The 17,815-nt window shown below is 43.9% G+C and overlaps 1 protein-coding gene across 1 annotated transcript in view; it reads right to left on the bottom strand.

Moving 5' to 3' along the window:
- Positions 1-598: 598 nt before the first annotated feature.
- LOC135527641 (syntaphilin-like) overlaps positions 599-17,815 on the bottom strand; it is a 40,371-nt gene continuing 23,154 nt past the window's right edge. Inside the window, exons 4-7 of the mRNA XM_064956127.1 lie at positions 8,129-8,239; positions 7,045-7,197; positions 6,342-6,634; positions 599-6,227 (exon numbers count right to left, since the gene is read on the bottom strand). Of these exons, the coding sequence (XP_064812199.1) occupies positions 4,507-6,227; positions 6,342-6,634; positions 7,045-7,197; positions 8,129-8,239 (2,278 nt within the window). The 3' untranslated portion in view covers positions 599-4,506. The remainder of the gene's footprint in view (positions 6,228-6,341; positions 6,635-7,044; positions 7,198-8,128; positions 8,240-17,815) is intronic.

Raw genomic sequence — 17,815 nt, 5'->3', positions numbered from 1 at the left:
TTCCTCCCAATTGGTAGTTATCGTCTTGTCCCATCGCCGCAACTCCCATACGGGGGAGAGGAGGTCGAGAGCCATGCGTCCTCTGAAACACAATCCCGCCAAGCCGCACTGCTTCTTGACCCACTGCTAGTTTAACCCGGAAGCCAGCTGCACCAATATGTCTGAGGAAACACTGTACAGCTGGTCGACAGAAGTCAGCGTGCACCTGGCCCACCACAAGGAGTTGCTAGAGCACGATGGATGACAAGGACATCCCAGCCGGCCAAATCCTCCTCTAACCTGGATGACGCTGGGCCAATTGATCAGCTAAGCACAATGGCTGGTATTGCTCTAAAGCAGGGCTGGACTCAGAGGCCACATTTCGGCACATCCAATTTCATACTTTATCAAACAGGTGACGTTATCATTTAATAGACTTCCTCCACAGAACACAGGAAGGGAGGAAGCCCAACAAAAACCTAAAACTTGAAATTCCACAAAACTTGATTACATTCCCTTTCCACAGCTATTTTAAATGAGCTCCATTTAGGTAAAAACTGGGTGTGTAACTGAACAGAGAAAGGGATGAAAAAGGGACGACTGTCAGTTGTTCTCCATGCTGTTTTAATATAGAGTCATTTGGTTTTTATTCAGTATGGTGGGAGTGAACAATGGATCTGTACTGAAGAACAGTGATGTCGCTACTATTGCCATTAAAATATTTAATTTTCCCATTAAAGATAATTGATCTAACTAGCTACAGCTATTAAGTATTGATTGCTGTTTTATCCCCATACAAGGCATTTAAGAGGGAAAATACCTTTCAGTTACAGATATTATAGAACTCAACCATCTTGGGTATAGATCCCATTACACGTCAAACAAATAATTGGACAATTTAAAGGAAAAAAAAAATAAGAGTGCACATTCAGTACAACAGCTCATAAGGAGAACTTCAAATGATTTCCCCCAAAGATTGTACTGTATATCTCAGCGAAACACACAATCTCAGATCTGACTATAGCCTCACTCTTCCGATGCTAATGACCCAGCCAGTCTCAAGACTTAACAGTAAAGTGCACCAGGTCTACTTGAAGTGAACTTATGAAACACAGACAATTTCTGAGGTAATATATCTTTCAATCATATTGTGAAATAAGATGAGTGAAATCGATGTAGGATACAGTAACACAGTAGGGAAACCTGTTAAAAAAGACAATATTCTTTAGTTTCCAAAGCAAAAGACTAGTCTACCCCTTTAGCAATGTCACAACAATTAAAAATTAAAAATAATTCCTCAAACATTTTGACAGTGTTTAGTGCTATATATATATATATATATATAGCGATGACACTACATGAACTATGTACTAATGCAAGCTCCGATGACTCCAAATGTGATTTGGGTAGTTATTTTCGAGCCACCAATAAAAGCCTGATCGTCTATGTTGATGCTAAAAGCTTTTTCACACAAAAACAGGTACACTGGTGACTGGGAATTATTCCCAAATAAAAAAAAGTCACAGGACAGATAACACTTAACATCATAGCAGTGCATTACCAAATGAAATGCTTCAGAGCAGCGGGTGGAACAGTGTACATGGAAAGAACTGGGCTTGTTAAAGTGCTATGCTGGCAACGCCAGAACATCAGAAATCACACGATGCTTCAAAACCCAGAAAAATACAAAGCTGTTGGGTAATAACAAGCAATTAGCAGACTGTGATTCTAACATAAGCATTACCTATAAAAGCCTTTTAATTAACGGAACACCCCAGACACAAACAATACAGTTCGTTAAGCTTATTTTGTGCAGAGCTGGTGTTTTACTGTTAAAAGGGAGAGAGAAAAAATCCCCTCAAATGTATATATATATATTTTATTAGTCCACTGTTGATACGGTCCCATGTCAGCAGTCAAGTTTACAAGATATTGGACTTTCAATAAGCAATGTGTCACATGCCACATTACTGAGAGACATTACTGTGACACATTGCTTCTTGAAAGTCCAATATCTTGTAAACTTGACTAATGAAAACAAATAACAAAATATACATTTACGAGGGGATTTTTTTCCCTTTAAAAACACCAAGTGAATTGCTCAATAAATGTATAAAATAATCGAGTTCCCGCCCGACTACATTGCAGATGTATGTCAGATCTTACAATGTCTGGATACGTCTATAACATAATATCAGCTAACCACATCATATGATGTAGCAATCTGATGCCAAGACTGCACAGTGTGATGGACGTGGCACGCAAAGCCTGCGGGATCTAGTCTAGGTCGGGCAGGAACTAACTCCCAGCCTGAGTGAGGTTGGCCCTGCACGTCATGTTCTGTCGGGGAGACTTCAGCTGAGTCAGTCTATACGCACACAACACTTTCATGATTGGGATTCTGCTAGAGATATTCTCAAACACCTATGGCTTTTACTGTAACATTTAGAGGCCTTACCAAGCAGGCCTCACAAATGACCGGGGGGAGGGGGGAGGGGGTGGGCATTATTAACAGGGATTACAGAGCAACAACATAAACGTACATCCAGGAACCAGTAAAACACTTGTGTACAAGAACGAAAGTCATGGAATGCAAATGTTTTTCAGCATTCAAAGGTAAATAGCCTGTAATGGTCAGGATCTTCAACTATGCTACAATCTTAATTCAAATTCACTGTTTCTTGGTTACAGTTGATTATTTCACTTTAGCTTCGGAAACGTATTCCATAATACAGGTATTGAATAGTTATGGAATATCAAAATGATATTGCACACAACAACAACAAAAACTCTGACGCAAAACTGCAGACATAAGGTCTGGCTCAGTGGTCTAAGGCTAGAGATTCTGGGTTCGCGACCCGGGAGACCCACGGGGCGGCTTACAATTGGTCTGGGTTAGGTGAGGTTTTGGCCGGCAGGGATGTCCTTGTCCCATCGCGCACTAGCGACTCCTGTGGTGGGTCGGGTGCAGCGCACGCTGACACATTGGGTTAAGTCCGGGTTAAGTGGGCATTGTGTCAAGAAGCAGTGCGGCTCGGTTGGGTTGTGTTTCCGAGGACACACGGCTCTCAACCTTCGCCTCTTCTGAGTCTGTACGGGAGTTGCAGCGATGAGACAAGACTGTAACTACCAATTTGGATACCATGGAAACCGTAGACGTATTAGACTTTGGAAACACAAACTTGACTTCAAGCAATTAGGGAAAAGGGAATTGCTTAACTTCATAAAGTGAATAATAGTGCAGAACAAAATGGCGAATGGATGACTAAAGAAATGACAAGATCTGTTCCTGTTTCCTCTCTGAACTCCTCAATATACTTCAACTCAAAGGACTGTTCTTGCTGGTTGCATCACAATCTCATAGGACATCAGTTAGCTCATTAGTCCCTAACAAAGACTAGTACCAAAACATTACAGTACAGCGCCTGCTTGCTCAGCCTTTCAATTATTTTACATCTCAACGACTTTACATTCATTACAGCCCAAAATAACAAGACACTAAAATCCTGCCAACTCAGTCATAATTTGATTTCAATGCAAACATTCAAATAACAACAGATTACCGTGACAATCCCCACACCAAGTCCATAATACTCCCCCTCCCCTATTTTTAACAGAACAATAAACTTTGTTTGAATTCTTTTATCTCTACAAATGATTCCTTCTTGAGATGTTTCCGGTTCATGGGTCTGGAATGACTAACTCTTGGACCGTGGACATGGACTGTATGCTACAAGAGTGATTGTTAATCTAGGACACCGGTGACAGGAAGCAGAAATGTACAGCAGCAGCTTGCCTGGTACCTTTAGGGGGGAAAGGCCATATGTCCCATCATTGACTCCAAAATGAGCAGACCAACTACTGCACAGCTATGGCTGTGATTGCCTTCAGACATCCAGGTGCTTTGGCTACACATCGACACACCAGAGAAGAACACACACGCAACACACTCACACCTTGTGTGCACATATACTTACACACCACGAGTCAAAATTGAACTGGAACAATGAAGAGACTCACAGAGACTGACAGACCGTTCAGTTGCCCTGCACACTAGAGAGAGGTTACAATCAGCATCAATCACACCCTCAGGTCATTCAGTGTCCATTCAATCATTCAGTGTCCATTCAATCATTCAGTGTCCATTCAATCATTCAGTATCCATTCAATCATTCAGTGTCCATTCAATCATTCAGTGTCCATTCAATCATTCAGTGTCCATTCAATCATTCAGTTCTACCATTCAGTGTCCATTCAATCATTCAGTGTCCATTCAATCCTTCAGTGTCCATTCAGTGTCACTTCAACACATCCCGGTGTCTCTTCTCAGTCCAGCAGAGGAGGTGGAAGAGGTCACCAGGAGCAAGGCTCAAAGGAGAGAGATGTACGCTTTGCTAGGAGGCTGTCCTGTCTTCAGATTCATTCCTCCACTCATTCCTTTACCCAGTACATCAGGTGGAGGACGACCCAGGACCAGAGAGGGCAGGGTTGTGTGTGTGCAGCTCCCAGGGTGTCATGGGGCCTGTCTCAGATCTCTGTGCCTCCCATGGCTGCCCCACCTGTGCCTGCGGGGTAGTGCCTAACGCCCCCGGCCCTGCGCAGGGAGCTGAGGGCCACGGTGCAGCAGCCACGTAGCAGGGAGCCGAAGTGGTAAATGGGCAGGGCATCGCCCCGCGGCCCCCGGCACAACCATGCCACCGTGGGCACCACGGGTACCGCCACCGCCAGCAGGTCGACCAGGAAGTGGCGGCTCCAGTAGCTCTTCACTGCTGGTCCAGACCCAGACGAGGTAGACTCCTCTTCTCCCCCTACTGCTCCCTGAGCCTGATCTTCATCATCATCAACCTCTACCACCGTCACCCCAGCGATCTCCTCCTGCTGTAACAAACTTCTCCTGGGCTGGGAGGTGTGGGGCCGTTCCTCCACTGATCTCACCTCCTCCCCCTCCACTGATCTCACCTCCTCCACCTCTACTGAGCTCACCTCCTCCACCTCCACTGACCTCACCTCCACCGACCTCACCTCCTCCACCTCTACTGAGTCCTCCACCGACCACACCTCCTCCACCTCTACTGACCTCACCTCCTCCACCGACCACACGTCCTCCACCGACCACACCTCCTCCAACTCTCCCTGATTCCTCACCTCCACTTCCTCCCTCTGACTATCTACATCTAACTCCTTTACCTCCTCCTGCTTTCCTTCCCCTAGCAACCCCAGTCCCTTTACCTCCTCCTGCTTTCCTTCCCCTAGCAACCCCAGGCCCTTTACCTCCTCCTGCTTTCCTTCCCCTAGCAACCCCAGGCCCTTTACCTCCTCCTGCTTTCCTTCCCCTAGCAACCCCAGGCCCTTTACCTCCTCCTGCTTTCCTTCCCCTAGCAACCCCAGGCCCTTTACCTCCTCCTGCTTTCCTTCCCCTAGCAACTCCAGTCCCTTTACCTCCTCCTGCTTTCCTTCCCCTAGCAACCCCAGGCCCTTTACCTCCTCATGCTCACACAATTGTACCAATCGCCCATCCTCCTCCTGCTTGCCTGCCTCTACCATCACCCCGGCACTCTCCCCCACTACCGCTGTCTGCCTCTCCAACTCCCCCACCGCCTCCCCATCCTCCTCCACTGAGAGGCAGGAAGAGCTGGGTAATGGAGGGCCAGGACCGGGCTCTGTTGTAGCTTTGAGGGTTGTTGGGGTAACCGAGTCCAGGTCGTCTCCCTCGTCTGAGACCCAGGTGGAGGTGGGGCTGCAGGCCTGAGAGCGGAATGTGCGCTCTGCAATGGTGTCCAGGTCAGAGGCGTAGCCCACCCCCCCGGGGACGGGGCAGCTCTCTGTCTGGACGGCCTGCTCCCTGGGATGGTGCAGGTAAAGGTGGTGGGACAGACAGGGGTGGCTGGCGCTGCCCGCCCCACCCATGGCACAGCGAAGGGGCGCCACCCTGTCCTTCCCGGGGCACAGCTTGTCGTAGGTGGAGAAGTGTGGCAGGAGGGAGTAGGTGCTGAGCAGAGAGGCTGTCTCCTCAGACAGGAAGGCTGCCTCCAGAAGCAGATCTGCCCTGTGACTGCTGGCTGCACTGCGACTGTGACTATGACTGCTGGCTGCACTGCGACTCTCCCCACAGCACACAAAGCCACTGTCATGGTTCTCCTCCCCTAAAACGCTGTTCCCGTTCTTGTCCGCCAGCGCATGGTCGCTCAGCTTGGTGTAGGTGAAGCTACGGGGCAGAGAGCGAGCGGGGGAGCCGTCACAAGACCCACACAGACTTTTGGAACCACCCCATCCAGTCCCTGATGCAGCGGGACTACTTCCAGGCCATGACCCCGCAGTCCCAGGCCTCCCAGCCCACCCTGCCGCTCCCCGTGCTGCAGCAGCAGCCTCCTGCTCCTTGGCCACCCCGTTCTGAGCCAGCTCCATGCTGAGCAGCAGGGTCTCCAGCTTGTGGTTCTGGACGTTGATGTCCTGGAAGTATTTCTGGACGCCGGTGTCGGTGGAGTCGCTGGAGCTGAGGTTGGTGCGCACCACGTCCACCACTTCCTTGAGCTGCTGGATCTCCCTGCGTGCCTCCTTCAGAGCCAGCTGGGCCTCCACGCGGTGACACTCCTCTTCAACCCAGTCCTCCTGCATACGAGACAACTGGGTCCTCAACTCATCGATCTCAGAGTCCCTGAGACAGACATGCAGAGAGTAAACAAGAATGGTTGTGAGAGAGACAGAGAGACAAAGAGAGAGAGAGAGAGAGAGAGAGAGAGAGAGACAGAGACAGAGAGAGAGAGAGATGGGGGGCAATTGTCATTAATGTATTTGGCAAAAATGTTGAAACATTAATATATCAAAATTACAAAATTAAATAATTATTATGGTCATTTGATGGAAATGGGGTAGCAGTTGACACAAATGCTTACTGATTACAACTTCAAAGACCATAATATTTCCAAAACATAAAATGCTAAAATCTAAATGTAAATTTACATAATGTGCGTTCAGAAAGAGAACCAGTTTAATGAGCCCATGGTTACTCTGGGAAAATGTCTATTTGTCTTGAGATGTATTATCAGTGTGTGCCCTGCGTCTCACCTGTCCTGCAGCCTGTCGACGGTTTCCTTGAGGCGGGCCCGCAGGTGTCTGATACACACCTCTTTCTGCTGCAGGGGTGTGAGGTACTGCTCTGGGGGAGGGGGGCGGATGCCATGGTTATCTTTACACGAGGTGTATGCCTTCATATGACGCCTTGGAGAGAGAGACAGAGAGAGAGACAGAGAGAGAGACAGAGAGAGAGACAGAGAGAGAGAGAGCACAGGTATAGAACCCATTACTTCCTGTAAGCCTGCAGGCAGCAGTGGGTAAATCCATGAAAAAGTGCAGTACACATTCTGCTGTTCTATTATGCCTGTGATGATGTCAGCGGGGAGAGTAGTAACGTCTTTGTCGTTGTAATATCTCAAAACGGACGTGGCCGTTTCACCAAGTAAGGATTAGAGCTTTTTAAAAGGTCAATACATTCTTATAACACGTTATAAGACCTTAGAATAACATGTCCTCATCGTTCAAAATACAACATGATCATAGGATACTTTTCACTAGGCACTCATTTTCCCATGTAGAAGCACGATACCAACATGAGGCATAACTACCTTGGCTTAGGGCTCGATTCAATAAGTATCACTGAATATTCGCTGTACGGCACGTTTAAAATTTATTTTATTTTATTTTATTTAACAAGGCAAGTCAGTTAAGAACAAATTCTTATTTACAATGACGGCCTAGGCAGATTTTTACCTTGTCAGCTCGGGGATTCGATCTAGCAACCTTTCGGTTACTGGCCCTCTAACTACTAGGCTACCTGGGGTCCTGTGTGGCTCAGTCAGTAGAGCATGGCGCTTGCAACGCCAAGCGTCGTGGGTTCGATTCCCGCTGGGACCACCCGTATGTAAAAGTAGTGGCCCCAGCCGACTTGTAAGTCGCTTTGGACAAAAGCGTCTGCTAAATGGGATATATTATTATTATTATTATATTATTACCTGCCGCCCCAAAGGCCACGTTCCTGCGTTTGCAGAGGCTGGATTCACAGTAAACGCTGCATAGTTCGTTATAACGCTGACCTATCAGGGGCATCGAGCCCTGTCTTAAAGATTGATGCGGAGGCCATTTTGATCCTTACCCCTTGGTGGGGCTGCAGTCACTGCCCTTGCAGGAGCCAGAGTTAGTGCTGCTGCTGCTGAGAGAGGCATTGCCATGGGGATCTCTGTTGCTGACTGGGGCAGCTGTCCGTCTGTGCCAGAGTGAGAGGGACATAGTTACTCCATCATACAACACAGACACCAATGATCTGCTTAAACCAACAGTAATCATGCCCACAAAAAAATACACGAGACAGAACTTGCCAAGACATAAAAGACCATCATGGAGGAAGACATACAGTTGAAGACAGAAGTTTACATACACCTTAGCCAAATACATTTAAACTCAGTTTGTCACAATTCCTGATATTTAATCCTAATAAAAAATCCCTGTTTTAGGTCATTTAGGATCACAACATTATTTTAAGAATGTGAAATGTCAGAATAATAGTAGAGAGAATGATTTATTTCAGCTTTTATTTCTTTCATCACATTCCCAGTGGGTCAGAAGTTTACATACACTCAATTAGTATTTGGTAGCATTGCCTTTAAATTGTTTAACTTGGGTCAACCGTTTCGGGTAGCCTTCCACAAGCTTCCAATAATAATAAGTTGGGTGAATTTTGGCCCATTCCTCCTGACAGAGCTGGTGTAACTGAGTCAGGTTTGTAGGCCTCCTTGCTCGCGCACACTTTTTTAGTTCTGCCCACAAATTTTCTATAGGATTGTGGTTCAGGCTTTGTGATTGCCAATCCAGTACATTGGCTTAGTTGTCCTTAAACCATTTTGCCACAACTTTGGAAGTATGCTTGGGGTCATTGTCCATTTGGAAGACCCATTTGCGACCAAGCTTTCACTTCCTGACTGATGTCTTGAGATGTTGCTTCAATATATCCACATAATTTTCCTCCCTCATGATGCCATTCATTTTGTGAAGTGCATCAGTCCCTCCTGTAGCAAAGCACCCCCACAACATGATGCTGCCCCCCCCGTGCTTCACGGTTGGGATGGTGTTCTTCAGCTTGCAAGCTTCACCCTTTTTCCTCCAAACATAACGATTGTCATTATGGTCAAACAGTTCTATTTTTGTTTCATCAGACCAGAGGACATTTCTCCAAAAAGTACAATATTTGTCCCCATCTGCAGTTGCAAACCGTAGTCTGGCTTTTTTATGGCGGTTTTGGAGACGTGGCTTCTTCCTTACTGAGCGGCCTTTCAGGTTATATCGATATAGGACGCGTTTCCTTCCTGAGCGGTATGACGGCTGCGTGGTTCCATGGTGTTTATACTTGCGTACTATTGTTTGTACAGATGAACGTGGTACATTCAGGCATTTGGAAATTGCTCCCAAAGATGAACCAGACTTGTGGAGGTCTACAACTTTTTTTCTGAGGTCTTGGCTGATTTCTTTTGATTTTCCCATGATGTCAAGCAAAGAGGCACTGAGTGTTATGGTAGGCCTTGAAATACATCCACAGGTACACCTAAAATTCACTCAAATGATGTCAATTAGCCTATCAGAAGCTTCTAAAGCCATGACACAATTTTCTGTAATTTTCCATGCTGTTTAAAGGCAGTCAACTTTGTGTATGTAAACTTCTGACCCACTGGAATTGTGATACAGTGAATTATAAGTGAAATAATCTGTCTGTAAACAATTGTTGGAAAAATTACTTGTACCATGCACAAAGTAGAAGTCCTAACCGACTTGCCAAAACTATAGTTTGTTAACAAGAAATTTGCTCAGTGGTTGAAAAACTAGTTTTAATGACTCCAACATAAGTGTATGTAAACCCCTGACTTCAACTGTAAATTATGTTCTGTAACACAGACCATTAAACATTTGACTTTCTGAATGGATGAAAGCGAAAACAAAGTAGGACGTCAACAATGTCATTCAATGACTTTCAATGAATGAGAAAGGTGAAAGGTTATAATCCAGCCAACAACAGATCAGCTTGCGTGTGATGGTTTTAGAAAATACCTGGATTCAACCTACATCGTGCCATGGACTTCGTAGCATAATGTTACGTTGTTCTAACATACTAACATGTCTAGTGATATGCAATTATATATATATATTTAAAGTAAATCAGAAGTTCCAATTAATATTGAAAAAATGTATATTCAACGACAAAGCATCTTGGCATTAAGACCAAATCCACGCCTAGGGAACAGCGAGCGATAACAAAGAGACAATGAGATAGGAGGGATAGAGGGAGTGATGGAGAGAGAAAGGCATATAGATAGAGGGCTAGATAGAGAGGGGTAGAGAGAGAGGGATAGAGAGAGAGGGATATAGAGAGGGCTTTAGAGAGAGGGATATAGAGAGAGAGGGCTTGAGAGAGAGGGAGAGAGATACAGAGAGAGGGCTAGAGAGAGAGGGCTAGAGAGAGAGGGGTAGAGAGAGAGGGATAGAGAGAGAGGGATAGAGAGAGAGGGATAGAGAGAGAGGGATATAGAGAGAGGGCTAGAGAGAGAGGGATATAGAGAGAGGGCTAGAGGGAGAGGGAGAGAGAGATATAGAGAGGGCTAGAGAGAGAGGGATATAGAGAGAGATAAAGAGAGGGAGAGAGAGAGATATTGAGAGAGGGATATAGAGAGAGGGCTAGAGAGAGAGAGAAAGGCATATGGAGAGAGGGATAGAGAGAGAGAGGTGCATATATATATAGAGAGGTGCATATATAGAGAGAGGTGCATATATAGAGAGGTGTATATATATAGAAAGAGAGGTGTGTATATATATATATATATATATATATATGAGAGAGAGAGAGGTATAGATATAGATATATATAGAGAGGGGTATATACAGTGCCTTGCGAAAGTATTCGGCCCCCTTGAACTTTGCGACCTTTTGCCACATTTCAGGCTTCAAACATAAAGATATAAAACTGTATTTTTTTGTGAAGAATCAACAACAAGTGGGACACAATCATGAAGTGGAAAGACATTTATTGGATATTTCAAACTTTTTTAACAAAAAAAAACTGAAAAATTGGGCGTGCAAAATTATTCAGCCCCTTTACTTTTAGTGCAGCAAACTCTCTCCAGAAGTTCAGTGAGGATCTCTGAATGATCCAATGTTGACCTAAATGACTAATGATGATAAATACAATCCACCTGTGTGTAATCAAGTCTCCGTATAAATGCACCTGCACTGTGATAGTCTCAGAGGTCCGTTAAAAGCGCAGAGAGCATCATGAAGAACAAGGAACACACCAGGCAGGTCCAAGATACTGTTGTGAAGAAGTTAAAAGCCGGATTTGGATACAAAAAGATTTCCCAAGATTTAAACATCCCAAGGAGCACTGTGCAAGCGATACTATTGAAATGGAAGGAGTATCAGACCACTGCAAATCTACCAAGACCTAGCCGTCCCTCTAAACTTTCAGCTCATACAAGGAGAAGACTGATCAGAGATGCAGCCAAGAAGCCCATGATCACTCTGGATGAACTGCAGAGATCTACAGCTGAAGTGGGAGACTCTGTCCATAGGACAACAATCAGTCGTATATTGCACAAATCTGGCCTTTATGGAAGAGTGGCAAGAAGAAAGCCATTTCTTAACCTCTTGAAACTCTAGGGGCGCTATATCATTTTTGGATAAAAAGACGTGCCCGTTTTAGGCGCAATATTTTGTCACAAAAAGATGCTCGACTATGCATATAATTGGTAGCTTTGGAAAGAAAACACTCTGACGTTTCCAGAACTGCAAAGATATTTTCTGTGCGTGCCCTAGAACGTGAGCTTCAGGCAAAACCAAGATGAGACGGCATCCAGGAAATGAGCAGGATTTTTGAGGCTCTGTTTTCCATTGTCTCCTTATATGGCTGTGAATGCGAGAGAAGTAAGTCTGCCCTTTCTGTCGTTTCCCCAAGGTGACTGCAGCATTGTGGCGTATTTGTAGGCATATCATTGGAAGATTGACCATAAGAGACCACATTTACCAGGTGTCCGCCCGGTGTCCTGCGCCGAAATTGGTGCGCAAAAGTCAGCTGCAAGTATTTTTCCACAGAATTCAGAGAAGAATGCAGGCTTCCACGAACGATATATCAATGAAGAGATATGTGAAAAAACACCTTGAGGATTGATTCCAAACAACGTTTGCCATGTTTCGGTCGATATTATGGAGTTAATTCGGAAAAAGTTTGACGTTGTAGGTGACTGAATTTTCGGTTCGTTTCGGTAGCCAAATGTGATGTACAAAACGGAGCGATTTCTCCTACACACAGACGCTTTCAGGAAAAACTGCGCATTTGGTATGTAACTGAGAGTCTCCTCATTGAAAACATCCGAAGCTCTTCAAAGGTAAATGATTTTATTTATTTGGTTATCTGGTTTTTGTGAAAATGTTGCGTGCTAAATGCTACTCAAAATGCTAAGCTAGCTTAGCATACTCTTACACAAATTAGTGAATTGCTATGGTTCAAAAGCATATTTTGAAAATCTGAGATGACAGTGTTGTTAAGAAAAGGCTAAGCTTGAGAGTAGGCGCATTATTTTCATTTTATTTGCGATTTTCAGAAATCGTTAACGTTGCGTTATGCTAATGAGCCTGAGGCTTTAGTCACGATCCCGGATCCGGGATGGGGAGTTTCAAGAAGTTAAAGATATCCATAAAAAGTGTCATTTAAAGTTTGCCACAAGCCACCTGGGAGACACACCAAGCATGTGGAAGAAGGTGCTCTGGTCAGATGAAACCAAAATTGAACTTTTTGGCAACAATGCAAAATGTTATGTTTGGCGTAAAAGCAACACAGCTCATCACCCTGAACACACCATACCCACTGTCAAACACGGTGGTGGCAGCATCATGGTTTGGGCCTGCTTTTCTTCAGCAGGGACAGGGAAGATGGTTAAAATTGATGGGAAGATGGTTGGAGCCAAATACAGGACCATTCTGGAAGAAAACCTGATGGAGTCTGCAAAAGACCTGAGACTGGGGCGGAGATTTGTCTTCCAACAAGACAATGATCCAAAACATAAAGCAAAATCTACAATGGAATGGTTCAAAAATAAACATATCCAGGTGCTAGAATTGCCAAGTCAAAGTCCAGACCTGAATCCAATCGAGAATCTGTGGAAAGAACTGAAAACTGCTGTTCACAAATGCTCTCCATCCAACCTCATTGAGCTCGAGCTGTTTTGCAAGGAGGAATGGGAAAAAAATTCAGTCTTTCGATGTGCAAAACTGATAGAGACATACCCCAAGCGACTTACAGCTGTAATCGCAGCAAAAGGTGGCGCTACAAAGTATTAACTTAAGGGGGCTGAATAATTTTGCACACCCAATTGTTGAGTTTTTAATTTGTTAAAAAAGTTTGAAATATCCAATAAATGTCGTTCCACTTCATGATTGTGTCCCACTTGTTGTTGATTCTTCACAAAAAAATACAGTTTTATATCTTTATGTTTGAAGCCTGAAATGTGGCAAAAGGTCGCAAAGTTCAAGGGGGCCGAATACTTTCGCAAGGCACTGTATAGAGAGAGAGGTGTATATATATATAGAGAGAGGTGTATATATAGAGAGTGAGGGAGGTGTATATATATAGAGGTGTGTATATATATATATAGAGAGAGGTGTATATATATATAGAGAGAGATGTGTATATATAGAGAGTGAGGGAGGTGTATATAGAGAGGGAGGTGTATATATAGAGAGAGAGGTGTGTATATATATATATATATATATATATATATATATAGAGAGAGAGGTGTATATATAGAGAGAGAGGTGTGTGTATATATAGAGAGAGGTGTGTGTATATATATAGAGAGAGGTGTATATATAGAGAGGTGTGTATATATATAGAGAGAGGTGTGTATATATATATATAGAGAGAGGTGTATATAGAGAGAGGTGTATATAGAGAGAGGTGTATATAGATAGAGGTGTATATATATGGAGAGGTGTATATATAGAGAGTGAGTGAGGTGTATATATAGAGAGAGGTGTGTATATATATATAGAGAGAGGTGTATATATAGAGAGTGAGGGAGATGTATATATAGAGAGTGAGGGAGGTGTATATATAGAGAGAGGTGTATATATAGAGAGAGAGGTGTGTATATATATATATATATATATATATATATATATATATATATATAGAGAGAGAGGTGTATATATAGAGAGAGAGGTGTGTGTATATATAGAGAGAGGTGTGTGTATATATATAGAGAGAGGTGTATATATAGAGAGGTGTGTATATATATAGAGAGAGGTGTGTATATATATATATAGAGAGAGGTGTATATAGAGAGAGGTGTATATAGAGAGAGGTGTATATAGAGAGAGGTGTATATAGATAGAGGTGTATATATATGGAGAGGTGTATATATAGAGAGTGAGTGAGGTGTATATATAGAGAGAGGTGTGTATATATATATAGAGAGAGGTGTATATATAGAGAGTGAGGGAGATGTATATATAGAGAGTGAGGGAGGTGTATATATAGAGAGAGGTGTATATATAGAGAGTGAGGGAGGTGTATATATATATATAGAGAGGTGTATATATAGAGAGAGAGGTGTATATATATAGAGAGAGAGGTGTATATAGAGAGAGAGGTGTATATATATAGAGAGAGGTGTGTGTATATATATATAGAGAGGTGTATATATATATAGAGAGAGGTAGAGAGTGAGGGAGGTGTATATATAGAGAGGTGTATATATAGAGAGAGGTGTATATATAGAGAGTGAGGGAGGTGTATATATATAGAGAGAGGTGTATATATAGAGAGAGGTGTATATATAGAGAGTGAGGGAGGTGTATATATATATATATAGAGAGAGAGAGAGAGGTGTGTGTATATATATATATAGAGAGAGAGAGAGAGGTGTATATATAGAGAGGTGTATGTATATATATATATATATATATTGAGAGAGGTGTATATATAGAGAGGGAGAGTTGTGCTGACCGACAGTGCTGCTCCGGAGACTTGGTAGTGAGATATCCTCGATCCGTTGGGCGCATTGAGACCATAAAGCCTGTCTCCATTGGAATGTAGTCTAGCTCTATGAACCTGCAGTAGTCAAACCTGACCAAAGACAACTGGCTGATACGGTGAGGTGGTGTCTGTGAGACTGAGATGCAGGCTAGGACCAAGTGACCAACATCAATAGTACTTAGGACTTATACCCTGTGTTGGCCAAACACATCGACCATGGTCATCATGGTATAAGTAAAGGGAACACCTCTAGTCTGATAGGGAGAATCTTTAAAGTCATTAAAGACTGTGGCCTGGGTTGTTCAGAGCAGAAGCACTGGCTAATAGTGGCTTCAAGTATTACCGCTCCTTTAAAACTGGCTCATTATAATGTATTCTTTAGGCCTGGGAGATACCTTCACACTGGTTAAGTGTACATACATCAGCTTTGTTATTTTATGAGAAAGATCGAAGGCAGAGAAACAACTACTAACGATGAACTTGCCCAGTCGAGATCTGCTATAGGCTAACAGGACATCTGAAGAGGACTTCACCTCAACATTATTCTCCTTAACGAAGACATGATTAAACCATGATTAATGGTAATCAAACCATGATTAAGACATGCTGACATGGCGAACCTATGTCTGGTCCACTTCTCACTCTGTTCTTACCTGTCCCCCCCCCCCCTCAGCACGAAAGGTGAGCCTTTTATTTTGCAGCTGCATCAGAGCTGAAAATATCCCTAGGCTGCATGATTCCCATACCAAAGTCACACCAAATATATGCTTGTAATATCTGGGGAATTTCTTACCTCACATAACCCGTAAGAAAGAAAAACCACACACAGCAAAAACAACTAACTAAAAAAATAAAAAAATAAAATCTCCCCAAAACATTTGAAGTATTAACTTCTGGTGAAATTATATTCATGTACAGGTAACTGCCAAAATAAAGGAAACACCAACATAGTGTCTTAATAGGGTCGTTGGGTCACCACCAGCCAGAACAGCTTCAATGCACCTCGGCATAGATTCTACAAGTGTCTGGATCTCTATTGGAGAGATGAGACACCATTCTTCCAGGAGAAATTCCCATAATTTGGTGTTTTGTTGATGGTGGTGGAAAACACCGCCTTGGTCGCCGCTCCAGAATCTTCCAGAAGTGTTGAATTGGGTTGAGATCGGGTGACTTGAGACGGCCATGGCATATGGTTTACATCGTTTTCATCAAACCATTCAGTGACCACTCGTGCCCTGTGGATGGGGGGGGGGCATTGCCAAAATAATGGCCTGCCCAGCATTTGTAAGCATGATGAGATGCTTATGGCTTTATTAACTCAGCCACCACACCTGCTTGTAAGCACCTGCTTTAAATATACTTTGTATCCCTCATTTACTCAAGTGTTTCCTTTATTTTTGGCAGTTACCTGTCGTTTTCCAATTCTATTAGTGAGGGGAAGGGGCACTGTGATGGTCAACTCCTGTACCGTATTCATCTGTTACTGTTAACCAATTGGTCGATTTACTAATGACGGCCAATTAAACAAAGCAATCAAAGGCTGTCTGTTATCTAGGAGAACAGGGGTTTTGCCCAATCACTGGCTTCCAGACTGGGTGGGAGGAGATAAGCAAAACAGATATGACAGATATAGCAGCCTGGGGATTGTAGGAAGGGTCAGGATAGGGTATGACAGGTTATGACGAAGGCAAACAGCATACAAACAGAGAACACGGTCAAGCTTGGAGAGCAGTGGAAGCAAGGCTGGAAAGAAAGGTAGAACATGTCAAATATATAGACTAAATAAGTGGTTTGGCACAACTGGAGTCCCTCATTACATGTCCAGCTATGTTTATATCATTTTGTGACATCTGGTGATATGAAAATGACTTTAGAAATACATTTGATTGATTACATCTCTTCTCCTTTGAGATGGACCCTGGTAGGTAAGTGGTGTGAGGAAGGCTGGAGTTATTATGTATAGGAAGGCTGGGTGGTATAAGAGAAGGCTGGGTGGTATAAGAGAAGGCTGGGTGGTATAAGAGAAGGCTGGGTGGTATAAGAGAAGGCTGGGTGGTATAAGAGAAGGCTGGGTGGTATAAGAGAAGGCTGGGTGGTATAAGAGAAGGCTGGGTGGTATAAGAGAAGGCTGGGTGGTATAAGAGAAGGCTGGGTGGTATAAGAGAAGGCTGGGTGGTATAAGAGAAGGCCGGGTGGTATAAGAGAAGGCTGGGTGGTATAAGAGAAGGCCGGGTGGTATAAGAGAAGGCCGGGTGGTATAAGAGAAGGCCGGGTGGTATAAGAGAAGGCCGGGTGGTATAAGAGAAGGCTGGGTGCTATAAGAGAAGGCTGGGTGGTATAAGAGAAGGCTGGGTGGTATAAGAGAAGGCTGGGTGGTATAAGAGAAGGATGGGTGGTATAAGAGAAGGCTGGGTGGTATTATGTGTAGGAAGGCTGGGTGGTATAAGAGAAGGCTGGGTGCTATAAGAGAAGGCTGGGTGGTATAAGAGAAGGCTGGGTGGTATAAGAGAAGGATGGGTGGTATAAGAGAAGGCTGGGTGGTATTATGTGTAGGAAGGCTGGGTGGTATAAGAGAAGGCTGGGTGGTATAAGAGAAGGCTGGGTGGTATAAGAGAAGGATGGGTGGTATAAGAGAAGGCTGGGTGCTATAAGAGAAGGCTGGGTGGTATAAGAGAAGGCTGGGTGGTATAAGAGAAGGCTGGGTGGTATAAGAGAAGGATGGGTGGTATAAGAGAAGGCTGGGTGGTATTATGTGTAGGAAGGCTGGGT

This window comes from Oncorhynchus masou, chromosome 33 (assembly GCF_036934945.1).
Source record: "Oncorhynchus masou masou isolate Uvic2021 chromosome 33, UVic_Omas_1.1, whole genome shotgun sequence".
Lineage (NCBI taxonomy): Eukaryota > Metazoa > Chordata > Actinopteri > Salmoniformes > Salmonidae > Oncorhynchus > Oncorhynchus masou.
This window is presented reverse-complemented; position numbering and strand designations above follow the sequence as displayed.